Source organism: Dermacentor variabilis, unplaced genomic scaffold, assembly GCF_050947875.1.
Source record: "Dermacentor variabilis isolate Ectoservices unplaced genomic scaffold, ASM5094787v1 scaffold_13, whole genome shotgun sequence".
NCBI lineage: Eukaryota > Metazoa > Arthropoda > Arachnida > Ixodida > Ixodidae > Dermacentor > Dermacentor variabilis.
This window is the reverse complement of record NW_027460291.1, coordinates 29,559,225-29,586,463: the sequence shown is the minus strand read 5'-3', so window position 1 is coordinate 29,586,463 and position 27,239 is coordinate 29,559,225. Positions and strand designations below refer to the sequence as shown.

Below are 27,239 nucleotides of genomic sequence, written 5' to 3'. Positions count from 1 at the left end.
CACACCAAATTTGTCCGCATTGACTTTCCTAACAGTTGCCGTTTACAGAACCGAGCTATCTGTGCTTGGTACATAGCTATTATTTTGTAAACGTCGTGCTTCTATTTTTTCAAAATTTGAAGTTTTAGAGCGCAGCTCTTTGGCGTCCGTTCCTGGGTTTCGCGTCGTCGTCGGCGTTGTCGTCGGCCTCGTAACCAGCTCCGCCCCCCTTTCATCCCCCCAGCGCTAGCAGCGACCGACTGATACCGCTGGATGCCGCTGACGCCGCTAGAGAGTCAAGATAACGTGACTGCATAGAACACCGTCACCGCCATGCAGAAAGAGGAGGAAAGGGTCCCCCCCCCTGTTCTTGTGTGGCCGATAGGGTGCTCTTCAGTTGCCGACGCGCCGGTTATTTCACGTAGGCCCCGGCACGTCGACGAATACGTGACCACCTTCCCACGGCTAGACCTGGTTCTTAGCGCTGCGGAAGCGAGGGTATCATATTGTTTGTGTCGGCCTCGGCGGCGTTGTCCCTGAAACCAACTCCGCAGCTGGGGTTGACTCACTATCGGCGTCAGCGGCATCAGTCAGTCGCTGCTATCTCTTCCCTCCTCCCTTTATCGTGTTGTCCGCTTGCTGCGCGCGCTTCTGCCCCCATCGTTTGCCGCTGGGTGTACACGCCGCCCCCCTCCCCCCTCTTCCTGCGAGTCTCCGGTTGTCAAAGCGCCGGCTCGAACTTAATTCCTTTCTTCGCTCCTCCTCCAATGCAACCCCTGTGCGGTGGCAATCAGAGAGCCAGATCGGTGGCGGCGGATCTGTATATGTGCACCGCCCGAGCCGGAATTGCCGCTGCCGTTCGCCCTGTGCGGTGGCAATCAGAGACCCAGATCGGTGGCGGCTTGAGATAAAGACAAACAGCAATTTCCTATCACTTATGCGGGAGAACATCCCGTTCCTCTCGCTCGTAACGCGTCCCACGGCTGTGACAACCTCGCGAGGCACTTGTATAGATCTCGTCTTTGAGAATCAAGCATTGGTGTACCAAGTCGAACATATATCAGTCTATTTCTCCGACCACAAAGCTTCCTTCATGACTGTCAAGAACTGTTAGTGGAGTCTTTGTTAAAGGAATGCGTGTGAAAAATAAAAAAAAATTCTGTGATAGCGCATACATGTGTTGCTCGATTTCTTTGCCTCAATCTATCGAAAAGGTGAAACAGCTTATTTGCTGCGCTCAAATTTCGCATTAGGAAGTAACGTAATCGTCGGTAATTTTTTTTGTCTGTTTAATAAGTAAAAAAAAAATATCACACGAACTTTAGAACTGTATCAGTTCGAAACCAGGAAAGCAGCGCATGCCGCTGATATGAAAAATGAAAAGGCCATGAAATTAACAAGTTCAGGACAAATACGTTAATGAAACTTAGTCATTCAAGAACCGTGTTTACATTCTTGTATATATGCAATGGCCAGTGAAAATCTCCATGACGCTGTCATTTGTTCCAATGTATTACGCAGGAGCAGCTGTCACCGGTCGTGAATCGTGAGTAATTGCACCGAAATTATAGTCGCAACAGAGAGCACGTATAAAAAGCAGGAGTTCTGCAAGCTATACGAGGGCGAGTCAAATGAATGTGAGCCAATGCGAATATATGACAAACGGGGTACTTTATTAAAATGTAGTCTTCATGAGAATTTAGACATTTGCCCCATTGACTAACGAGTCGCGTGATTCCCACCTCATGAAATTCCTTAGGTTGCTGCTTCAACAAGTCTGTAACTGACTCTTTCACGTCATCGTCCGCCACGAATCTAGTTCCGTGATGCTGTTTTTCGGTTGCCCCAAAATGGGGAATTCGCAAGGGGACAGGTCTGAGCTGTATGACGGATGTTGCAGGGTTTCCCACTTGAACTTTGCCACTTTTGTATTAACCACATCAGCGACGTGGGGCCGGGGCATTGCAGTGGAACAAGATGACCCAATTCGTCAATTTTCCACGTAGTTTGTTCTTGATTGCCACACGCAGTGGTTGCGGCGTGTTGCAACACCTTTCAACACCTTTCCGGTGAAAATGACGGCTTTTGCGTTCTTTGGTCGCGGTAAATTCGAGTGTTTCCACTGTAAGCTTTGCCGTCGTGTTTCAGACTCGTAGTAGTGGCACCGTGGTTCGTCCCCGATCACAAGAGCAAACAAGAAATCGTCATCCTCATTGTGATACCGGATAAGATTAGTCAAAGCAGCGCCACACTTTTCCGTCTTCTGGCGGTGGACCACAATCGTGGGCATCAATTGCGCACACAAGAGCCGATAACCGAGGTACTCATGAATTATGGTGTGAACCAAGCCGTGACTGATTTTCACACGCTCTCCGAGTTCATCGATGCTTGTCCTCCATTCTTGTCTCATCATCTCATCAACCTTTGAAATTGTGCGGGATGTGATTGCACGATGTCAGTGGCCCGGTCTTGGAACGTCTTTGCAACTTTCCCATTCTTCTTTGAACCGTTTGCTCCCACGCTTTACAGTGGCCAATGAAATGTAATGTTCAACGTACAGGGCAGCCATACGGCGATTAATTTCTTTCTAGATCCTGTATGTGGGCGTTCAGGTCACCATTTCGGCATCATTCCCGAAAACCTTAATATCAGCACTCATGCACTGCACTAACGCTTGATTCTTCTCTGTGCAATTATTCCCGGTCTACAAGCCAGTCAGGTAGTTAGCTGTTTCCACTCATTGTACCTGATAACCAAAGATGTTCTTGACATACTGAATTTACTTTTTTCCATTTAGCTCCCTCATGGATGAGTATTCCGACGTCCCCTCCGTTTCTTTCCTGCTTAGTTCTGTTGAATCCTTGCCGAACATAATTCTGAATCACTGGCGGCTCTTCCGAGTCTCTAAGGTGCGTTAAAGTAACCGCACACACCCGTATTTGTTCTCTGTTTAACTGCTCCTCAATCTCTTCCCACTTTTTCTTTATTCAGCCGCTCTGCCTGTTTGTGTAGCCTATTGCATGGCGAGCTCTCTTTCTTGCTTTCCTCATTTTCCTGTTAATGAGAGCGATGCTATTCTGAAGTTCCCTTACGGGACCTTCTTCATTACTAAATACTCTGGCTTCCTGAGCTTCCGTGGGCCCCCTCAAAAAGCAACAATGCGACCAGCAAGTTGCTAGCCCCCTTCTCGTCTAAGCCTGTAATTGAAGTGGATCCTGTCTCGTTCAAAACAGCACACCTCCTCACGTCCCTGTTTATTTGGACAACCTCGAAACTTTTCCCTCGGCTGATTTTCCATATCGCCTCATTAGCATGCACTACGGCTCTTTGTGCGTGACTGTCGCGTACAGGCACTTCCGGCACCATGCACACCCCCATCTGCACCTGATGGCACGGCTCGCGCAATTCGTGCACCCCCTTCGCAAAGCGCTGGGCTAGTCCCGCCCCTTTTCTGTTTAGAACGTCACTTAGCCAACCTGTTACTATGACAATGTTGCGCGGGTAGTCATTTTCGCGAACTTTGTTTTTGCTCACTCCATGACATAACCCAGTGTCCCCTCGGGAAATGTCCCTACGGCCACTCTTTTATCGCCTTTAATCCTCTCCACAATTGCTTCTGAGCACTTAACTAGGTTTGTGTCACCGGTGATAATCACTATTTCACTCTGCCCTACCTCTCACTGCTTCCCTTCGTCCTTTTTCGTGTGATTCGCACTTGACAAGGGGCATTGACCCCTGCCCTTCCAGCTACCTCCTCCCCACGTTGCACGCATTCCACGTAGTTGCTGATACTCCCTCTCCTGTCACATGGGGGGACTGCGTTCCATTGTCATGACCGTTCTCGTTCCCAATGGCGACGCTGTTCAGCTTTTCCTGACTGCTTGAAGTCTTTTTTCCGCTACCTTCCGTGCATCACGGTCCACATTTAGGGCATTTTTGAGCTCTTCGACCTGTTTGACAAGTTCATCCTGGAAAGCCTCCATTTTCCTCAGCCTAGCATCGGCATCACAGTGTGTGCCGATTGACTCGATTCCCTCTCCATTCTCATCTGTCCCCTCACCTGCCTTGAGGGACCCCCCACACACTGCACGCTTTCCCATATTTCTTGCCATGTATTGCACGGCTTTTTCTAATGCAAATACTATAATAATGCAGAGCATTTGCCTTCTAGCAAAAACCGATACGTACAGTATCTATATCCTTAAAATGCCGCAAAGTAATTCTCACCAATATTTTAAAAGCAATCAATGCCGCGCAGACTTCAGGTATGCCAGGTTTTGGACGTGTTCAACCACGCGGCCATGCTCTCACTTTCCTACCAAAGCAATATTCCCGATACCAAAGCGCACACAGTAAAAAGACTAATAGCTACTAGTCTTGCCACTTCCAAGCTACTATTTAAAGGTTATAAAGACATAACGTGCCACCTGGTTGCACGTGTAGAAGCATTTGGCGCGAGAGGACTCTCTGACATTCCTGCAATACCAAATATACACGGAACACACCCGCGCACGCGAAAAAACAGAAAGGAAAACTACCCATTTATTGCTTAATGGCTCAAAAAATCAGCAAAGCAAAAATAGAAGCAAGCTCAAAGCATGGATACAAAAGACATGATTTCGTCGCCGCCACGGAGTCCTCGAGAAACACGTCCATCCGCCACAAAATTTCCGCCACCACAGTTTTCTTCGTTAAAGTCCCTCAATAATTTTAAATTACAGAAAGGCTTTGATCCAGCCGAGGACGCCAGCGATAGGCTTATTGGTGACATGTGACCTTGCTCCGCCCCTTTGCCGCCATGAAAGTTGCCACGCGACAGGCGAAGAGCGCGCGTTTCGCCTGTCGTGCTATGCACATTGCTGCGATAATTTCGTTCCGGGAGGGCCTAAATGCCTTGTTGCTGTGCGGTTGGCTGCGGAAACCGGACGGAGGGATGGCAAGAAGTTATTTTGCATCCCGCGCGGCAACCAGAACTTAGCCAAAGAAGCCAGAAGCCAGAAGTATGGTTGCACACAATTTGACGGAAGGACTGAACCGTCAATAATTGCACGACTATGCGAAGAAAGTAACGTACAGCGATACGCAGGTGCGAGAGAAAGTATACACGTGTGCGTGCAGAGCTGCGATAGTATTTCGTTCGCGTGCATTAATGTTGACGGCCGAATTTGTGGAGATTATTGATTTTAGTACATTATGAACCCGTTGACTCAGCAAGTGCAGTATGACCTAGCATGCAAGTAAATAGCGGGGCACAAGTGCATTAACTCGCTGACAAATATCCGTTACGTTACGTGCGATAAAAAAAAATTAATTCAGCAGCGAATTTGACTTTTACACTTTCCTGTTTTTGTGCGCGCGTTGTCAACTGCGCTTTACAATATGTCCAAAAGTCATTTCCAACTCTGCATATCCTAATCGTATTTTGTGCATTGCATATGTGAATAAATATATTCCGAAGTGTCTGCATTACTCTACTTTTAAAAACAAATATTGCATAGCCACTGCTACTCGCCATCAAATAATAAACTATAGTAAAATACATAAAAGTACATTACATGCAGCTGCGAGCTCCTTCCTTCCAAGTTTCCCTTACACTCGAAGATGTTTCAGTAATCGGCGGTGCCATTTTACTAATTAAGAATACAGAACTTCAAATTAGCGTAAGAAAAACGCCAGTAGCGATACACGGATTGCCAGCAAAACACAGTGCAGTAATAGCTAGGCCAATTCGCGAGCGTTTCGTATAAGGGTCCTCTAATTCTTCAGGGGTTTTAAGGGTGCGCGGAGGCGAAAAGGCATAAACACAGGAATGCGCGTCATGATTCAAGTTGAAGGCCCTTCGCCTCCGCTCAGGGGTCCGCGAGCCGCGACCAGCACGACAAAGGACCAGTGGCGCAAAGAACAGAAACCGCTTTAATTTATGATGTACCAAAGCACTGAAACAATTACCGCAGTCTCGCGACCAATACCAGAAAAGAACAAGGCGAAGAAGCAAGCAGCAGAAGAGCGAGACAACCAAATGTACAGGTGAAAGGGAGCGACCAAATAACGGTCGTTACAAACCATCAACCACCACAATCTTACGGTCGATAACAGAATGCGTAACGCGAAGAAAGCAAGCAAGCACCGAAGCAGGCGCGCTGACACAGTCCCAAAAGCGAACAACAAAGGTACTCTTTGAAGCGGACACAATGCAAAAACGATTTTCCCCAGCTCTGCAGCACGCTCGAAAAAAAAAAAGAAACCTAGAGGGGCCACCCCCATCAGCACCTCCACAGGCCCGCGCCCCCCAAAAAAGTCCCTAGTGCCGTCTCCGCTGCCTTCTTATCCGGCAGCCCCTTTCTCGGCAGCCCCCGCGCGAGTTCTTATGCTAACGCTATCGGTGCGCATGCTCTATGCAACGAGTGGTGTTCTGGCGCGCGTTTCGAAGGCTTCGCCCGTGCGCGCTGTAAAGGAGGGCCCAAGGGCCCGACACTCCCCCCTGTACAAGACCGGACACCGACCTGGGTGTCCAACAACACTACGTCCAACAACACTATTTCCAACAACACCACGCATCGTCCTAGTCGAGTACACCACTGGTGTCGCAAAGCAAAAGGTTTGGTGCCGTTGGCACGCGATGGTCCCGAATGAGGGCTGGAGCAATCGGCACCACATGCGGTGTCTGGAGTCGTTCGGAGCTCTATGTGGCTGCTCCAATTGGCTTGCGTTCAAGGCGTGCGCTCTTTCAGAGACTATGCACTTTTCGCCCAACAGACGCCAGCGCACATCGGTTGCCTCGGTGAGAGGCCGACGACGTAGGTGGTGATGTTTCGATGGGCCACCGTAGCAGCCAGGGTGGTCACGCTCGTTGGAGTGGTAGCATATAATTCTGCGTAAAGCGAGGATATTCATGGATAGCATATGTAAAACGTCGCGATTAACAGATAATGGATGTAGGGCAGAGCCGCGTTAACTTCTGAACTCGGGTGATGACTGAAGCACGGCTAGCTGTCTGAAGGGCGCTCGTAGTACGCTTTGAGGGCGTGTACGTTTACGGTCCCTATTACTCTGCTACCGTGTTTTTCCCTCAGAAGGTTCGCCAAACTAGAAATGCGTTTCGCGATCACGTAAGGGTCATCCCATCTAGGGCCGAGGGAAGTAGCAAACTCTTTTGCGGCATCGCTGAGTGGGTGCCTGCGGCGGAGCACTTCGTCGCCAACCACGAACTCCAGGGGCTGCCTGCCCTTGTTGTATTGGTTGCCATGTTCGAGGCGGGCAAGGTCCAAGCTTTCCCTGGCCTCCTTCAGAGTGTGGGCCAGGTGGCTGGGAAGATTTTGTGTGAACGTAGAGTAATTGCAAGTTGGCAATTGAGAGCCATTGGTGAATGCATGCTAAAAGAAAAATGGAGCTCGCGACCGAGAATAGCCGCTGGTGTAAACCCTGTCGACCGGTTTACCGTGGTCCTTGTGGCAAAGGCCATCTCCTGGATATGAACGCCCCAGTTATTGTGCCGCTCTGTGAAAGCCACGACCATTGTTTTGAGTTTTCTGTTGACACGCCCTGTGATGTTGGCTTGAGGGTGGTAGGGTGTCGTCCTTTTGTGCTGCACGCCAAGAGATTTGCAACTGTCAACGAGTATCTGGCCTGTGAAATATGTGGCATTCTCTGTGATAAGCTGGGCTGGGAAACCGAAACGGGTGAATGCTTCCGACAGCCTATCCAAGGTTATCTTAGAATTCACCTTGCGTAGCGGGTAGAGTTCTACCCATTTGGAGAAATGGTCAGTCACCACTAACAAGTCAAGCACCGATTCCCTTTAGCTGATCTGGGGTACGGGCGCATAACATCACATGCCACAATTTCCCATGGGTATCAGCTCTCAACTGGTTGCATGAAGCCCGATGGCTTCCCTCTCCTCGATTTCACGGTCTGACAGGTAGGACATGTGCGAACGTATCTAAAGACATGCTTTCTCATTTGCGGCCATGTCGCGACGCGACACAACTTCTCAAATGTTTTCTTGCCGTCGCTATGACTAGCGAGGCGTGTGTCATGAAAATACTCTAGAAAAGGCTTCCGCAGGTTCCTAGGCACAATGACACAGAATGGGGACTCACTGCGATACGTGTCGGCAGCGGCTATATACCGCAAGAGCAGGCCGTCGTCTGCTTGCATGTAGCACTCGTAGTTGCCACTGCCCGCAGGGTTGGGGCAGCCCAGTGCCTTGCGCATCAAGTTGCACTGGTAGTCGCTTAGCTGGGCGTCGAGTAGCTGCTGGCGGGAGATCAGTGTTCCCCAGGCGTCCACAGGCGCTGCCATACCCAGGACTTCGGGTGCCGGCTCGCCACGTCCACTTTCGGCTATCCCGCTTGCGGAAGAAGGTATTCATTATCCGTATATTATTCTGTTCCGCAAACTCTACTAATAACTCTCCCCTGCTATTCCTAGTGCCTATGCCATATTCCACCACTGCCTTGTCTCCAGCCTGCTTCTTGCCTACCTTGGCATTGAAGTCGCCCATCAGTATGGTGTATTTTGTTTTGACTTTACCCATCGCCGATTCCACGTCTTCATAGAAGCTTCCGACTTCCTGGTCATCATGACTGGATGTAGGGGCGCAGACCTGTACAACCTTCATTTTGTACCTCTTATTAAGTTTCACAACAAGACCTGCCACCCTCTCTTTAATGCTGTAGAATTCCTGTATGTTACCAGCTATATTCTTATTAATCAAGAATCCGAGTCCTAGTTCTCGTCTCTCCGTTAAGCCCCGGTAGCACAGGACGTGCCCGCTTTTTACAAATTATACAAGAACCTTATTCGGATGGATGGTGGATGGATGTTATGAGCGTCCCCTTTGGAAGGGGGTGGTGAGTTCCGCAACCAAGCTCGTGATATTATACTGCCGAAGGTCCTACCTACGTTAAACAACAAAAAAAAAAGAAACACGATGAACTCCCACAACCAAATTTTCTGATCTCCTAATGCGAATTGTGCTTTTGTACGTCTCCGTTTTTTGTCGTTTCCCTACTTTTATTGAACCGATCCCCCAATCGCCTCTTACTAATCCCTTTTTCGGACATGTTTACTTTTCCACTGCTCTTCCTGAACCCAACAGCCACAAGGAGGCCACTGGTGCCTATATCGACCGCTGGGTAGACTTCTTCACATTCTAATAACACATGCTCCATAGTTTCCCTAGCTTTACCGCAGCAAGCACATGCTTCTTCTTCGTTTTTATATATCGGATTATAGGGGCGTGTTCTAAGGCATCCCGATCTCCCTTCGAAAAGTAATAAGCTTCCCTTTGAGTTATCATAAATTGTTTCTTTCCTGATTTAGTTTTACCTCTGATGTAGTTACTCGTGGCAGGTTTCCTTTCCGTTGCCGCTACCTATGACATTATTTCAGCCTCTCTGACTTTCCGCTTGACCGCCTTTGTTGCTGTGTTGCTCACCCTACAGGCCGCATACTTGCTGGTAAGTTTCCTAGTCCTTTTCATCCACTGTGAATCAATGTTATTCCTGTACAGATACCTGAGCACTCTCCTCAGTCGTTCTTCATACTCAATTTTACTGCGAGCTTCCCTCACTTCAAAACTAGACCAGCCCACATCACCCTGCACAGCTTCATTTTTAGACTTCCCGTGAGCTCCCAATGCGAGGCGACCCACTGACCTTTGGTTCACATAGAGTCATTATTGTACCCCTGATTTAAAGCACACAACCGCGTTTCCAAAAGTAAGTCCTGGAACCAATACACCTTTCCACATACCTCAGAGCACCTCGTGCCTATTGTAACCCCATAGCGCTCTGTGCTTCATTATGGCTGCAGTTCTCTTCTCCTTCACTGTTATCGTTTTTTCCTGTGTTTCCATATATCTATTGCCTTCGTTTATCCATACACCAAGGTATTCATATTCTGTTACCCTACGTATTTCCTGGTCCTATATCTGCAGTGTCTGTTCACAGCTTTCATTTAATACTATAACACCTGATTTTGTAACACTAAACTTCAAACTTAAATTTTTGCCTTCCTGTCCACAGATATTAGCCAGATGTTGCAAATCACTTTGCTTGTTAGCTAGCAACACAATATCGTCCGCATAAAATATATAGGAAGCTGCTGCCCTACTACTGTACCCGCCTTTTTGTATGGAAGAACAAAGCCAATATTATTTCCTTCTAGCACCCTGTCCATCCTCAACACGTACATCATAAAAAGCAGTGGGGTTAAAGGGCACCCCTGCGTCAGTCCCTTGTTGATGTGAGCTTTCTCCTCGCTGCTCATCCCTTACCATTCAACGCAAACGGCATTTTCTAGGTAAATCTCTCTCAAAATCTGTAGACAATCGTCATGTAAGCCTTTCGCTTCCAGAATATCCCACAAGATGTTTCGGTCTACGTTGTCATAGGCTCCTGCAGTGTCTAAAAAGGCCACATATAATTGTCTGCATTCTACTTTTTATATTTCAGTACCCTGAGTAAAAACAACTAAGTTATCATCTAAACGCCTACCTATTCTGAATTCATTCTGAAGTTCTCCCAAAATGCCATTATTCTCTGCCGAGGCTTGAAGCTTTAATTTGATTGCCTGCATTGCTAGCCTGTATATTACCGATGTAATGGTCAACGGGCTATACGAGTGAATTCAATCTTTCTCCCCCTTTCCTTTATAAAGTAAATTCATTCTACTTTTTCACCAACTGTCTGGTATTCGTGTATCTTTTAAAGTTTTTTCCACTTCTTTCGCCAGAGCTCCCTTACTTTTTGATCCTAGTTCATTAATCAGCCTAACGGTAACCTCGTCTAGCCCTGTGGCTGTGCGCTTAGGAATGTTCTCTTCCGCTTTCTTCCAATTGAAATTTGTCAGCACCAGCTATTTTTCCACCTGGGTCTCTTTCATGCTCTTTTTTTCTTCAAATACACCCTCGGCATTGCCTTGGAAAGATTCGGCTGTTATTTTTCGGATGTAATTGATTACCGCTTCTCCATGCAGTCTGTTTTCATCTTCGTCTAGGATATGTTGTTGTATTGTTGTTGACTTCCTGCCTAATAATTTTATGTGGTTCCCAAATATTCTAGGTGCAGCCGTCTTTTTCTCGCGTATTTCTGGCAGCCAACGTTCACTTTCACCTTTTAATTTTGCTTGCACCAGTATTTGAACCATAAACTTTTTCTCCAGGTATATTTCCCATTTACTGGCTACTTCATCCTGCGGCAACTGCGCCTTCTTTGCCTGCCTGAGCTCTTGAGATGCTTTCTGTCGTTCGGTGATCGCTTCTTCTAGCTCTCTGTTCCACCAGCTTTGCGGTTTATTTTTTCCTTTCAAACGAACATGTTGTTTCTCTTTCCATATTTGTGTCGTTATTACACTTAGAAGCTCACTATATTCCCACTCTTTATTTGGCCTTTTGCCAAGTTCTTCCTCGACTCTAGTGACTATATTTGTTATTTGTTCAGCGTTCAAATTTGGACTGGCCATTTTGGAATCCTTGCTCTCTTTCCCAACTACATATCCCATTTTCAAAATGGTGCGTTTATGCTCACTCCCTCTGCTGCTATACCCTTCCTCATCAATGACGATTTCTCTCCACGTATCATTAATTCCTTCTGTCATGAGACAATAATCAATGGTTGATTGCCTGTTTCACAATTCCCACGTGATCTACCCTTCACACTTGTGCACTCTGTTCACGATAACGAGGTTATGTTGCTCAGAAAGGTCTAGCACTGACTTCCCATTGTTGTTAGTACAGCCATCTAAATCCTGTATGTGGGCGTTTATGTCACCTAATAGGACAATTTCAGCACCATTCCCGAAACCCTTAATATCAGCGCTTATGCATTCCACGAACTCTTAATGTTTCTCTGTGCAATTATTCCCGGTCTACAAATACATAACGCCCAGCCAAGTTTCTTTTTCCACTGATTGTACCTCATAACCAAAGATGCTCTTGACATTTTGAATTTACTATTTTCCATTTGGCCCTCTGATGGATGAGCATTCTAACTCCCCCTCCTTTTCTTTCCGACGTACTTCTGTTGCACCCTTCCCAAACATAATTCTCAATCACTGGCGGCTCTTCTGAGCCTCTAAGTTGCGTTTCTGTCACAGCATACACTCCTATTTGTTCTCTATTTAACTGCTCCTCAATTTCTGTCCACTTTTGCTTTCTTCTGCCGCCCTGCATGCTTATGTAGCCTACTGCATGGCGAGCTCTCTTTCTTGCTTTCCTCCTTTTTTTGTTATCGACGGCGATGCACTTCTGAGGTTCCCCTAGGGGACCTTCTTCATTACTACCTACTCTGGCCACCTGAGCGCCCGTGGGCCCCCTAAAAAAGCAACAGCGCGAACACCAAGTCGCCAGCCAACTTCTCATGCCAGCCTGTAATTGAAGTGCATCCCGTCTCGTTTAAAACCTCCACACCTCCTCATTTCCCTGTCTACTTCGGCAACCTCAAAGCCTTTCTCTCGGCTCATTTTCCATATCGCCTCATTAGCAGCCACTACGGCTTTTTGTATCTGACTTTCACACACAGGAACCTCCGGTACTGTGCACACCACGATCTGCACCTGAGGGGATAGCTCGCGCAAGTCATCCACCCCCTTCGCCAACCGCTGGCCTAGTCCTGTCCCTTTCCTGTTTAGGACGTCATTTAACCCATCTGCTACTATGACAAGGTTGCGCACGTGGGCATTTCCCGCGAGCTTTTCTTTTTCTCGCTCCATGACAGAACCCAGTGTCCGCCCTGGAAATGTCCCTATTGCCCCGCTTTTGTCGCCTTTCACCCTCTCCACAATTGCTTTTGAGCACCCAGCCAGGTTTGAGTCACCGGCGATAATAACCCTTTCGCTCTTTCCTGCCTCTCCCTGCCTCTCTTTGTTTTTTACCGCATGATTCGGACTCGACAAGGGGCATTGTCCCCTGTGCCCTGCATTTGCAGCGTGACAGCCTCAAGGTAGGTGCCGCTCTTTCCAGCTAACCTTTCACCATGTTGCATGCATTCCACGTACTTTACAAATACTTCCTCTCCTGTCACGTCGGGGGACTGCGTTGCAATGTAACGCACATTTTTGTTCACAATGGCGGCCTTGTTCAGCTTTTCCTCGGCTGCTTCAAGTCTTTTTTCAACTACCTTCCGTGCATCACGCTCCCAGTTTAGCTCGTTTTTGAGCTGTTCCAACTGTTTGACAAGCTCTTCCTGGAATGCCTCCATTTTTGTAGCCTATTATCAACATCAGAGTTTGTGCCGGCTGGCTCGATTCTCTCTCCATTCTCATCCGTGCCCTCATTTGCCTTGAGGGAACCCCCGCGCATGGCCTGTTTTCCCGGTTTCCTTGCCATATATTGCACGGCTTTTTTCTGATGCAAATACGATAATAATATAATAATGCAGAGCACGTGCCTTTTAACAGAAACCGATAAGCACAGGATTCAAATCCTTAAAATGTCTAAAGCAACTCTCACCACCGTTTCAAAAGCAATCAACGCTGCGGAGACCCAAGATATGACACGCTCTCGCACGCGCTCAACCAAGCGCCCACGCTGTTACTTTCCTACCAAAACACGCACAGTAAAACCACTAATAGCTATCAGTCTCAACTATTAGTAGTCTATTAGTAGTCAATTCGACTATTAGTAGTCTTGACTATTACTAATAGCTATTTGACTCTCTAATAACTCAACATCCCACCCGGCTGCACGTGTTGATGCATGTGGCACGAAAGGGCGCTCTAACCAACCTGCAAAACCAAATGTACACGAAATACGGGAGTCAATAAAAGGAAAAAGAAAACCACCCAATTGCTTTTTAAAGGCAAAAAAACCCGGTAAATCAGACACAGAAGCAAGCTCAAAGCATGCACAAAAACCTATGACTTCGTCGCCGCCACGGAGCCCCGAAAAGCACGTCCTTTCACCACAAAATCTCAAGCAATTCAATTATTCTTCGTCAGCTTTTATCGCCATCTATCGGACCGTGCAATATATATACTGCTTAGTAATTTGAAGCCTCTCCAGGTGGCGCAAAGCGTGTTTAGTACAGTAGAACAGCAGTAGTACAGCAGGGTACATAGTAGACAAGCAGCTTCCAGGTTTATTTCATGCCAACGACATTGTGTTGCTATCTAACAAGCAAACTGATCTGCAACGTCTGGCTAATATCAGTGGACAGGAAGGCAAGACTTTAGGTTTGAAATTTAGTGTTAGAAAATAAGGTGTTATGGCATTCAATGAAAACATCAAAATTAAATTATGGTATTTTACGTGCGAAAACCACTTTCTGATTATGAGGCACGCCGTAGTGGAGGACTACAGAAATTTTGACCACGTGGGATTATTTACCGTCCACCTAAATGTAAGCACACGGGTGTTTTCGCATTTCGCTCCCATCGAAAATGCGGCCGCCGTGGCCGGGATTCGATCCCGCGACCTCGTGCTCAGCAGCCCAACACCATAGCCACTGAGCAACCACGGCGGGTCAATGAAAACATTGAAAAGACAGTGGCAATACAGGACCAGAAAATTTCTCGAGTAATAGAATATAAAAACCTTGGTATATGGATAAACGACGGCAATAGATTTACGCAAACACAGTAAAAAAAGAACAGTGAAGGGGAAGAAAAATGCAGCCATAATGAAGCACAAAGCGCTATGGGGATACAAGAGGTACGAGGTTCTCCGAGGTATGTGCAAAGGTGCAATGGATCCAGGACTTACTTTTGGAAATGCGGTTGTTTGCTTTAAATCAGGGGTACAATCAGGACTCTATTTGAACCAAAGGTCAGTGGGTCGCCTCACATTGGGCGCTGACGGGAAGAATACAAATGAAGCTGTGCAGGGTGATATGGGCTGGACTAGTTTTGAAGTGAGGGAAGCTCGCAGTAAAATTGAGTATGAAGAACGAATGGGGAATATGGAAGAAAGTAAATGGGCTGAGAGAGGGTTGAGGTATCTGTACATGAAAAACATTGATTCACAGTGGATAAAAAGGACTAGCAAGCTTACCAGCAAGTATGCAGCCTGTAGGGTGGGCAACACAGCAACAAAGAACGCCAAGTGGAAAGTCAGAGATGCCGAAATAATCTCATGGGTGGCAGCAATGGAACAGAAACATGCCATGAGTAACTACTTAAGAGAAAAACGAAAGCAGGAAAGAAACAACTTATGATAACTCAAAGGGAAGCTTATTACTTTTCGAAGGGAGACCGGGATGCCTTAGAACACGCCCCTATAAACCGATATATAAGAAGGAAGAAGAAGCATGTGCTTGCTGCGGTAAAGCTAGGGAAACTATGGGGCATGTGTTATTAGATTGTGAAGAAGTCTACCTAGCGGTCGATGTAGGCACCACTGGCCTCCTTGAGGCCGTTGGGTTCAGCAAGAGCAGTGGAAAAGTAAACATGTCCGAAAAAGAGATTAGTAAGAGGCGATTGGGGGATCGGTGGAATAAAAGTAGCGAAACGACAAAAAACGGAGACGTACAAAAGCATAGTTCAGAATAGGGGATCGGAAAATTTGGTTGTGGGGGTTCATAGTGTTTTATTTTATTGTTTAACCTAGGTAGGACGTTAGGCAGTATAATATCAAGAGCTTGGTTGCGCAACTCAACGACCCGTTCCAAAGGGGACGCTCATAACATCCATCCATTCATCCGAGGCGATTGGAAGTTTGGTGGAACTAGGCAAACGACAAAAAAACCAGACGTACAAAAGCAATGTTCACAATAGGGGACCAAAATTTCGGTTGTTGGAGTTCATCATCTTTTTTTTTATTTTTGTACATTTTTAGCCTCGGTGGGACATTAGTGAGTATAATAACAATAGCTTGGTGGCGCAACCCACCGCCACGTTCCGAAAGGGATGCTCATAACATCCTTCCGTCCATCCACATAAGCGCGCGCGTATGTGTGTGTGTGTGTGTGTGTGTGTGTGTGTGTGTGTGTGTGTGTGTGTGTGTGTGTGTGTGTGTGTGTGTGTGTGTGTGTGTGTGTGTGTGTGTGTGTGTGTGTGTGTGTGTGTGTGTGTGTGTGTGTGTGTGTGAGAGAGAGAGAGAGAGAGACAGACTGATTAAAGTATGGATAATCCTATGCTTATGTACGTTCAACCCCGCGATGTTCTAGCAATGCGATTCCTTTTCGCGCTTCGACAGTGGTTAGAGCGACGTTCTGCCCGCATTATTAACATGATCATCCGGTCGTCAACGGTGGGTGATAAGCGGGCTAGTCAACGGAAGGCATCACTAGAAAGTCATGTCGTACTTGCACCTTATTCCTTGTATGCGCCAAAGAAAGTTTAGCGATACCGTTGTTGTTTTTTTTTGCAAATATCAGTTACGTACACTATGCTAATAACGCGTACGTTGTTTTCCACCTGCAGAGTAGCACAGTTCGTAGGCCTAGTCGCATCCATCGCTTCGCTTGCCTGGAGCCGGCCATGTTGGTTTTCGAGAGGGAGAAACCGTTCTTCCCGTGTATGGGGCCAGAAATTTGCTCCACTTAAAGGCGAAAATAGGTGACATCGCCCCGTTTCTGTCTTAATGGAGGAAGGGTCACTCTTTTTTTCTTAGAGTGCAGCAGCTCTCAGTCACAACGATAGCGGCGAGCACAGTCGTCAGTCGCCGAAATCTGATCTCACGGATAATTACCGGCAGCTACTTGTACGTGCATTCTGTAGATCTCAAAGAAATTGATGGTGCTCGCCTAATTATATATATATATATATATATATATATATATATATATATATATATATATATATATATATATATATATATATATATATATATTCTAAGGAAGATGACGAACGTGCGCGCAGTCAGCAGCATCGGCAGCATCACGCGCGCAGCAGAGGCTCCAGCTCGGAGACTGTGCTCGGTGCATCGTAGAACCGGCGGTCGCTACGAACCCCAATAAACCTCCTTTATAAGTGGTGGAGGTGCGGAGTAACCTTCCACTCTGCCATCCTGGAACTCCGTTCTCGGACGCTACCCTCTGCCATGCGGGACGCCGACCAGCAGACACTTCCATCGCCCCCCGTCCCTTGCGCTGGCACCGCTCGCCAGCGGGAGCCTCCCATCTTCAGTGGAACCGACGACAACGGTGTTGAAGAGTGGCTGTCGTCCTACGAACGGATGAGCGTTCACAACAAATGGAATGACTCGGACAAGCTGGCTTACGTATCATTCTACCTCGCGGGCGTGGCCAGTCTCTGGTTCAGAAATCACGAAAGGCATATCCGAACGTGGTCGGCGCTCAAGATGTCGATTACAGAAGTATTTGACCGATCCGCCGTCAGGAAACTCCGAGCCGAGCAGCGTTTGCGTACACGCACACCGGACACGGGTGAGACATTCACCAGCTATATAGAAGACGTTCTCGATTTGGTGCAGGCGCGTGAACGCTGCCATGACGGAAGCGGAAAAGATCAAGCCCGTCATGAAGGGAATCGACGATGACGCGTTTCAAATGCTTCTGGCCAAGGACCCGCGCACTGTTGGCGACGTCATCAGCTTGTGCCAGAGCTATGATGAATTGTGTAAGCAGCGAGCTCTGACAAGGCGACATCCCACACTAAATGCGGCATCACTCTGCAGCCTTACCACCGGCCCAGAACAAGCCTCCCTGATAACGTAAATCAAGGATTTCGTCCGTGAAGGATTTCGTCCGCGCTGCAATGGCCCATCGCAGTGTGCCCGTGCGTCGCTTCTAGCAGCCTGTGCACCGCCCTCTTCCTCCCGTCCCCTGGACCACCACTGCCGTCGCTAACCCGTGGCGTACGCCGGACAATCGCCCTCTATGCTTCGCATGTAGGTATCCCGGTCATGTCGCAAGGTTCTGCCGCCGCCGATCGCAGGCGTTCGATGACGATCGCCGAGCGCCCTATGTGCTGCCTGATGCAAATGCGCCTTACGAACCCTTCGACCCATCACCAGCTCGCTCCCAGACTGATCGCCTTCCTCGCTTCGAACGCCTCCGGTCACCCTCCCCTCGTCGTCGATCGTTTTCCCCTATGCGTCGACGACCCGTCTCTAACGAAGAGGGAAACTAGACGACGCAAGTCCTGAGGCAAGAACTGCGCAAGTGTCGTCATGCCGAAGTCTTCCTCCTTTACCTGCAAATGTCATTGATGTGTTTGTCGAAGAAGTCGCTACAGTCGCCTTAGTCGATAGCGGTGCCGCTATTTCAGTTATGGATGCCAGGTTTTGCCGTTCGCTTCGTAAGGTGACGACGTGTCTGTGCGAATTGTCGCTCCGAACGGCGAGTGCTCAACCCATTCGCCCTACCGCTGCTTGTACTGCCCGTGTGATCATACAGGACGTTTTGTACACGATTGAATTCATAGTTCTTTCATCGTGCTCCCACGCCGTTATTCTAGGATGGGATTTTCTCCCACGCCACAATGCCATCATCAATTGCGCTCGGGCTGAGATTGAACTTTTCCACCTTGGTGACCTGGCCTCGGTCGATGCTCATCCTGCCGCTAAAATTGTCGTGAAAGAAGACACCTGTATTCTCCCGTGCTCTTCAGCATTCGTACCAGTCTTCTGTAGTACCATATCCGAAGGGACGGTCTTCTTCATGCCCTCTCATCACTTTGTTACCCGAAAAGCGCTTCCTTTGCCCTTTGCAGCTCTTGACCTTGCCGCCGGTGTGAGCACGATGCCCATTTACAATCATCTTTCATCGCCGCTATCGCCGCTATCGCTGCTCCGCCGCGAATGCCTTGGTTACGTCGAGTCGGTCGATTCAACATGAATTCTCTCCGTCCTCGACGAAGTGTCTTCTACTGTCGCCCATGAACTGAGTGCCCTCTCCGTACCAGACTCAACATCGACTGGTGTGTTCAGCCCATTCATCGCCGAAGATCTGACGCCTTCGCAGCGATCTCAACTTGTCGCAATCCTTCAGCACTTCCGTCTTTCTTTCGACGTTGCGCAAACCTCTCTTGGCGTGCATCGACAGTCAAGCATTACATCGACACTGGCACTCACTCACCCCTGCGACAAAGACCATATCGCGTGTCCGCTACGGAACGTCGCGTCATTGCAGACCAGGTCAATGACATGCTCCGTCGAGGCGTCATTCAACCTTTCCAAAGACCATGGGCCTCTCCCGTGGTCCTCGTCACAAAGAAAGAGGGTTCCATTCGCTTCTGTGTTGACTTTCGACGGTTGAACAAGATGACGCTGAAGGACGTCTACCCATTACCACGCATCGATGATGCTCTGGACTGTTTGCAGGGAGCCGAGTTCTTTTCTTCGCTGGATTTGCGGTCAGGCTACTGGCAGGTTCGGATGGCAGAGGCCGATCGCCCCAAAACTGCCTTTGTTACACCAAACGGCTTGTATGAATTCACCGTAATGCCGCTCGGACTTTGCAACGCACCTGCTACGTTCGAAAGAATGATGGATAATGTTCTGCGTGACCTCAAATGGAAAATATGTCTTTGCTATCTTGACGACATTGTGGTGTTCGCCCCTAATTTCCCAACACACCTGTTCCGCTTCCAGCACGTACTCACTTGCTTGACCAACGCCGGGTTGCAACTTAACTTGAAGAAGTGCCGATTTGCTGTTCGTCAGCTAACAATATTAGGCCATGTCGTGTCAAAGGAGGGCATTCGCCCGGATCCCGAGAAGCTACGTGCTGTTACTGCGCCCCAAAACCTACTATTATGAAAGAGCTACGCAGTTTTATCGGCCTCTGCTCTTAATTCCGGCGATTCGTTCGAAACTTTGCGTCAATTATATCGCCTCTCACGCAGCTCCTTGGTGGCGCTAGAGATCTCTCATCATGGTCTCCAGAGTGCGACGACGGCTTCACAACCTTGCGCCATCTTCCGACGACGCCACCCATTCTTCGCCATTTTGACCCACAAGCGCCAACCAAAATCCATACCGATGCAAGCTGTGTAGGCCTTGGCGCTGTGTTGGCACAGCGTCAACCTGGCCACCCAGAATACGTCGTCGCATACGCGAGTCGCACGTTAGCCAAGGCGGAGACCAATTACAGCGTTACAGAAAAGGAGTGTTGGGCCATTGTGTGGGCGCTTGGCAAGTTTCGCCCATATTTATACGGCCCATCCTTTAACGTAGTGACCGACCACCACGCACTATGTTGGCTGTCGACGCTCAAAGATCCATCGGGCCGCCTTGCCGGCTGGGCATTGCGAATGCAAGAATACGACATCCGCGTGGTATACCGTTCCGGGCGAAAGCACTCCGACGCTGACGCGCTATCCCGATTATCGCTTCCCCCGAAGGCCACTCACGACTCCCCCTGCGAGTGCACATTATCCGCTCTGGACGTTGACACTATCGCTGCTGCACAGCGTAATGATCCCTGGACTGCATCTCTGCTCGACCTTGTCTCGGATACGTCGAAAGTTCCAGCGTCACGTACGCTTCGGCGCCAAGTGCCTCATTTTGCGATTCGCGACCAGCTACTATATCGACGCAACTATGCCCCAGAGGGACGCACCTGGTTACTCGTCATTCCGAGAATCTTGCGATCAGAGCTCTGCTCCTCATTCCACGTCGACCCTCAGTGTGGCCATGCGGGAGTCTTCAAGACCTACGAAAGACTTCGACACCGCTATTACTGACGGGGAATGTATAATTTCGTTCGAAAGTTCGTCCGCTCTTGTCATGAGTGCCAACGCCGGAAAGCGCCACCGCACAACTCCGCCGGTGAACTCCAGCCTTTACAATGCCCATCCAGACCCTTTGATCACGTGGGCATAGATCTCTACGGGCCACTTCCGTTGAATCCTGCCGGCAACAGGTGGATAATCGTTGCGGTAGACCATTTAACCCGTTATTCGGAGACTGCTGCTCTACCAAATGCTACAGCGCAGGAGGTCGCCAATTTCCTACTTCGCCGCTTTCTCCTTCGTCATGGAGGTCCACGTGAACTTTTAAGCGATAGAGGCCGCGCCTTCTTATCTGAAGTCATTGAACAACTGCTTGCTGAATGCGCCATTGTTCATCGTAAATGCACTGCTTACACCCACAGATTAACGGTACTGCGGAAGGCTTTAATCGAACTCTTCGTGACATGCTCGCCATGTATGTCTCACCTGATCACTCTAATTGGGGCCTAGTTCTTTCGTTTGTCACCTACGCCTACAACACCGCGACTCAGGCCACTACCGCATTCTCACCCCTTTACCTTCTTTACGGCCGTCATCCTTTGCACACCATCGACACCATTCTGCCCTACCGGCCGGACCCATCCGAATGCCTGCCAATCTCGGAAGCCGCCAGACAAGCAGAGGAACGTCGCCAGCTTGCCCGCCAATTCACCTCGGATGTCCAGAACCGCCAAAAAGCCGTTCACGATGCCCAGAACTCGACTCCCACTTTTCTCCCGGGCGCTCTCTTCTGGTTGTTAGTGCCACACCGCACGCCTCGGCTCGCTTCAAAACTCCTTCCGAAGTACGACGGGCCATACCGCGTTCTCGAGAGAACATCACCCGTTAATTACCTGGTTGAGCCGCTAACGCCGCCGTCCGACATGCGACGTCGTAAACGCGAAGTCGTTCACGTTCAGCGTCTCAAGCCGTATCACAATTCTACCGTCCTTCCAGAAAACTAAGTCGCCAGGATGGCTCCTTTACTTCCACTGGGCCATTGTAAGGAAGATGACGAACGTGCGCGCAGTCTGCAGCATCGGCAGCATTAAGCGTGCTGCGGAGGCTCGAGCTCGGGAACTGTGCTCGGTGCATCGTAGAACCGGCGGTCGCTACGAACCCCAATATACCTCCTTTATAATATATATATATATATATATATATATATATATATATATATATATATATATATATATATATATATATATATACGCACAGACGCGTGGATAGGAACAAAAACTGATGTAAACGCCGCGTAACTACATATAAAAGCAGCGTGCAATCGCTCATTAGCATGTTTCTAAGCGTGTAGTCCCAACTGTACGTTTGGGTGCCTTCCTCAGCCACTGGTACAAATTCAGCTTAGCCTAGAGACGGAAAAATGCGTTTGAGTAGTTTTGGAATTGTTCACGTTTGAACTGATGCTAACAGTAGAAAAATATTCGCGTCACGCACGCAATCTAACAAGACTTGTCTGATTGGCAACAAAATCAGTGCAACATTTAAGAAATTTCGAATACTGTAGGCGTGTCCTGCAGCGATTAGGAAATAGATAACATTGATAATGTAGTGAAACAAAGCAGTCGCAGGTAAAACGTCAAACAATGTACCACATCTCAATAAATATCTTTCTCTCGCTATCCAGAAGACAAGCAGTGAACCTTACAGCCCCCGGTGCATAAGGAGGGATAAAGATGTTGAGCAGCTTAAATGACTGCGACTACGTTAACTTGGAGTTCACCCTGATTAATTATGTGGAAGTGCTTGGAATGTCCAGAAAGAACATGGAAATACAGGAGATTGAAATGCAGCGCTATTGGAAAAAGTAATAAACAGCAAAAAATATGAGCTCTTATTCGGAAGAGGCTTCCTTGAAGGAGCGCTTATAAGTTCTAATTTTCAGTAAAATATGTTTCCATAATTTTATTACCATAATTTTCATTTGCTGCCCTCTTTGCATTTTCCAGGTATAACGACTTCAAACATGACCCCGTCTCCAAGTGTCTCTGCATTCCACCGTTCAGTGCCGTGAACGGCATATCAGCCCGTAGTGACCTCAACATGATGCCTGGCCGTTACCCTTTCCCTGCTCTGGGACAGGCCTCTAGAGGAGGCGTAGACATGAAGGTACGCACCAAATGACGCAAACCTGTCCTTTCTTGTGCAGTTCCAATTTATTTATTTTTCCACATACCAGGGCGAATAAGGAAGTCTTTGTCCCTATTTTTTAGCCAAATTCCGACTGCAAATGCTAAGTCAGCATGTCCATTCGCAGTAGTGGGCCTTTCTTGGACCGGCCCGACCTTATCTGCCAGTAGCTGCGCGGCACGGGACTGTTGTCGGTTGTTGATGATGGTGGTTGTGCTTCACGCGTCCACAACGTACGATCAACGAAGTGGAATTCATTTTCTATGGAGCAAGGGACGAACACCCATCCAAGTCCACAGTGAAATGCAGCCCACGAGTGGGGACATGTGTCTCGCTTTGAGAAATTTGATGTCGTGGTGTAGTAAGCTCGCAAAAGCCCGCGAAGACTTGCATGACAGTGAGCGTTTGATGAGGCCGCATGCGTCGCTGACTGACAACTTTCCCGGGTGGATACAATGGTGAAAGCGGATCGGCGTGTGCACCTCGAGGATATTTCCTGGGATCCTGGCATTTCGTATGGGAGTGTTTACGACATCGTTCACAAGTGCTAAGGGTACTGGAAGGTTTCCTGCGATGGGTCCCTAAACAGTTGGACGACATCATGAAAGGCAAGCGAATGATTGCTTCACTGAATTACCTGCAACAGCATGCCGAGGAGGGTGGAAGTTTTCTGGACCGCATTTTTACTGGCGATGAAACGTGGATACTGCATTTCACGCGAGAATCGAAGCAGCAGAGCATGGTAGGGAAATATAAGGATTCGCCTGTTGCAAAAAAAAAAATCCGGTCAGTGCCATCGGTTGGGAAAGTGATGTTAACAGTCTTGTGGGAATTCCGAGGACCGCTCCTGCTGGATTTCATGCCACAGTGTGCAACCGCCACTGCGGACAGCTATTGTTTCACGCTATCATGTCTGCTGGCTGCCATTAGGCGAAAAGACCGAGGGATTTTCGATGTGGACAATGCGGTTATAGTCTACGACAATGCGAGGCCACATGTGGCAATCAGAACTGCCGAGAATCTCGGATCTGGTCATTTCACTGGAAGAATCAGGACCACCCACCATACAGTCCGCACTTCACCCCTAGGGATTGCCACGTTTTTTGGTCCACTGAAGAAGTTCCTGGCAGGACAACGATTCACGTGCAACGATGAAACCAAGACAGCAGACTGACAGGGCTGGGACAAATGTGTAAATCGGTGTGGGACTATATGGAAAAATAGTGTAAGGTTCGTAGAATAGTACGTATATTTTAATTACCTGTACGTACCTTATTTTGGCTAAGGGTCGCGGCAGCAAGGCAGCAGGGGTTGCGGCAAGGGTTGCGGCAGCGAGCACGCAACTAATTCCTTCCCCATACTTCGTACAGGTTTGTCGCCTACAAACTTGTGCATTTCCTAATTCATCTTTGCCGCTGCCTTGTTGCCACAAGTGTCTGTTGTGTTTGTTTGAAGATGCTGTCGTGTGCTGAGGTAGCGAAAGAAATAGCAACACTATATGCCGAAATGAAATCAATGCAAGAAAGTCTTAGCATGTTTAATGGACTGTATGAATCCGTGAAAGTACAAAATGAGACCATTTTGAAGGAAAATGAGCTGTTAAAGGATGAAAACGCAAAGCTGTCTCAGCGTCTCATGTCTCTAGAGCAGTATTCCCGACTGAACAACGTTGAAGTAAAAGGCATTCCCGTCACGGAAGGGGAAAACTGCCTGGCTGTAATACAAACCATTGGTGAAAAGATTGGCTGTCCTATCGTCCCCTCCGCCATTGACATTGCTCATCGTGTCCCCGCAAAAAAAGACAAGAACATTATCGCATGATTCTGTTCCAGGTCGAAGCGAACTGAATTCATTAGTAAAGCTAAAAAGGCTAAGCTCACCACATCAGCCATTGGATTTTCGCGAAACAATGATTCCCCGTTTTTCGTGAATGATCACCTTACGCCAGAGAACAAGCGACTTTTCGCGCAAGCTCTCGAATTGAAGAAGACTAAAGGATGGCGATTCCTCTGGACTGAAAACTGCGCAATCAAAGCTAGAAAGACTGAGAATATCCGCGTTTATCGCATCTCAGGCGTAAGCGATCTGGCTATCTTTACATAACCAGTGCGCCTGCACTCCCGTTTTTTCGAAGTAAATCCTCACCATGAATAGAGGCATGTTTTCATGTGATCAGGTGAAAACGTTTTTACACGACAAGTCGCCCAACTTTTCGTTCATTCAGTGCAATATTCGAAGTCTGCGCAAACATCATGATGACCTTTTGAACTTCCTTACTTTACTTAACCATAATTTTTCGTTAAAGGGCCCCTGAAACGGTTCGGACAAATTTTGTAGACGCGTAGGGTACAGCTTAAGTAGAACATTCGCACCACAATTTAAGTGAAGCGTTACGTATTAATGGAGCTACAAGCGATTAGAAGTTACCCTCCTCCCTAGCCATGTTTTTCCTCCTCAACTCGTTCGCCGAGCGAGCGGGGCTAAGCTCCGCCTTCACTGGTTCAGCGTCACGATGCGACGTCACATCGTCCACTTCCGGTTGTTTTGGAGCCCGCCCCCGCCCGCGCGAGACCGCTCCGCTAGCCCCTTGGCCGTCGACCACAAGCGAGAGCTATCGAAGCAGCGTGCGTTGCGAGCATTCTGTCGTAGCGCCGAACGTGTCTTGTATTCCGGTAACCACAGGCAAGCTGGTCATTTCGGCAAATGACTGTAGGCATAAACTCAAGCTGATGAAGGAACTTTAGCGTAGACGTATGTGAGCGGCCTGATCTGTCTGCACGGTCCATACACTTGTTGGTGCAGAGCTTAACCAGCCAAACAAAGCGCTAATATTGCTGTAACCAAGTGTAAAACATTTTAAACATTTATAAAAACAACGTGTTCATGATTACACTCCTGCGAAAAATACACACCAGCAGCAAAGAAGAATACACTTCGTTGCTGCTACTGTGTATGGTTGAGCTCTGTGCCACCAGGTGGCTGCACCATGCAGACCATTCGCATTTGCCCTTCTGCCCATCTCATGGCTCATCCCGTTACGGCAGTCAAGCGGCCAGACTCTGTCCCCTTGCGCTTCCGTTTTCTCTAATACCGGACTCGCGAAACGCTATTGCGTTAGTAATCTTCCGGTGTAAAGTGACGGCCACAAACGCGCAAATCCTGGCGCCGATCGGATAGCGGCAGACCGATGCGCAGCAGCCAGTTCGCTCGTACGCTGCCTTGCAGAGGGACACGATGTCGCAGCTTGACATATTGCCAGTCGCTACGTTTGCAGTCCACAAGGCAACAAAGTCGAATCATAGTGCTCGCGAAAAGACTGAGACCGACTCTGACCGCGGAGCTCTCTTCAAAATGGAGTACGTTGTAACACAAGCAGACGACACACGCTCTGTGCCGGAAGTGCTTAAGTGTACTGAAAAATTATTCTTGTGCATTCTCTTTATGTTATTTTCTTTTCATAAAAACAAATTAACTAACATTCCAACTATTACGAAGATCATTTGTTTACCATAAAATTGGAAAAATTATCGATCACGCGCCTTTGTCAGCCAATCGGATAGCTCGCCCCACTGACGTCGTATGGGTGATTTCGGTCATATGGGTAGGGGCGGCTTAAACTTCCGCCGAGCAGTGTGCTGCGATCGGCAGCGATGTGCATATTTAAAACCTTATAATAAATTACACGCTTTACGCGGAGCACTTAGATGTGTCAATTAATGATCAGAAGGACCTACTCTAACGACTCAATACGTTTGTAGAAAATCGTCAAAAGCGTTTAAGGGTCCCTTTAATATGCCTGTCTGAAACTTGGCTAACACCGGTAGATGGCAATCTATTTGGTCTGCCCGGATATACCAGTGAATATAGTTACCGTGGGGTTCAGCGAAGTGGCGGATCTGCCATTTTTGTTAATTCGTCGATTTCGTACACTCGTCGTCATGATCTTTCGTTCCGCGATTTGTTGTGCGAGTCTGTCTGGCTGGAGTTCGACCGGAATGTCTTGTCCCTCAATAACCGGAATACAATCCTGGCGTCCGTTTATCGCTCCCCGTCATCGTCGTATTCGGACTTTTGTTCGCAGCTAGAAGAAATACTCAGCGTCTTAACCAATGAAAACAAGAACATCATTTGTGGTGACATTAACATCAACATACTTAATCCCAACTGTCAGTCATGCTCCGATTAAACCAACTGCTTATTTAGCTACGGTTTCTTTTTCTTAATCGATGTTCCAACCAGGTGCGACACTTCTGGTACTTGCACATTGATAGATCATATATTTTCCTCATCATCTTCTGATTATACCACTGGAGTAATAAATTATTCCCTTACCGACCACTATCCTCTCTTCTTCCTTCTGGGTGTCGCAAAACGTACGCAGTGTCACCAATATTCCAAAAATTCTTTCAATGAAACGTTATTTGTACAGAAGGTACAAGGCACTTGTTGGGAGAGCGTTCTTCAGGAGAACTGTCCTGACAGGGCGTACTCGATAT

The 27,239-nt window shown here is 48.1% G+C and overlaps 1 protein-coding gene across 4 annotated transcripts in view; it reads left to right on the top strand.

The window, feature by feature from the left end:
- The window catches only part of LOC142566835 (putative phospholipase B-like 2), a 190,982-nt gene that overhangs the window by 149,064 nt on the left and 14,679 nt on the right, over positions 1-27,239 (top strand). For 3 of the 4 annotated variants that reach the window (XM_075677732.1, XM_075677731.1, XM_075677729.1), the window contains one exon: positions 22,563-22,722. The exons of the other annotated variant lie outside the window; for it this stretch is intronic. In XM_075677732.1, the coding sequence (XP_075533847.1) occupies positions 22,563-22,722 (160 nt within the window). The remainder of the gene's footprint in view (positions 1-22,562; positions 22,723-27,239) is intronic. 4 annotated transcript variants of the gene reach the window in all.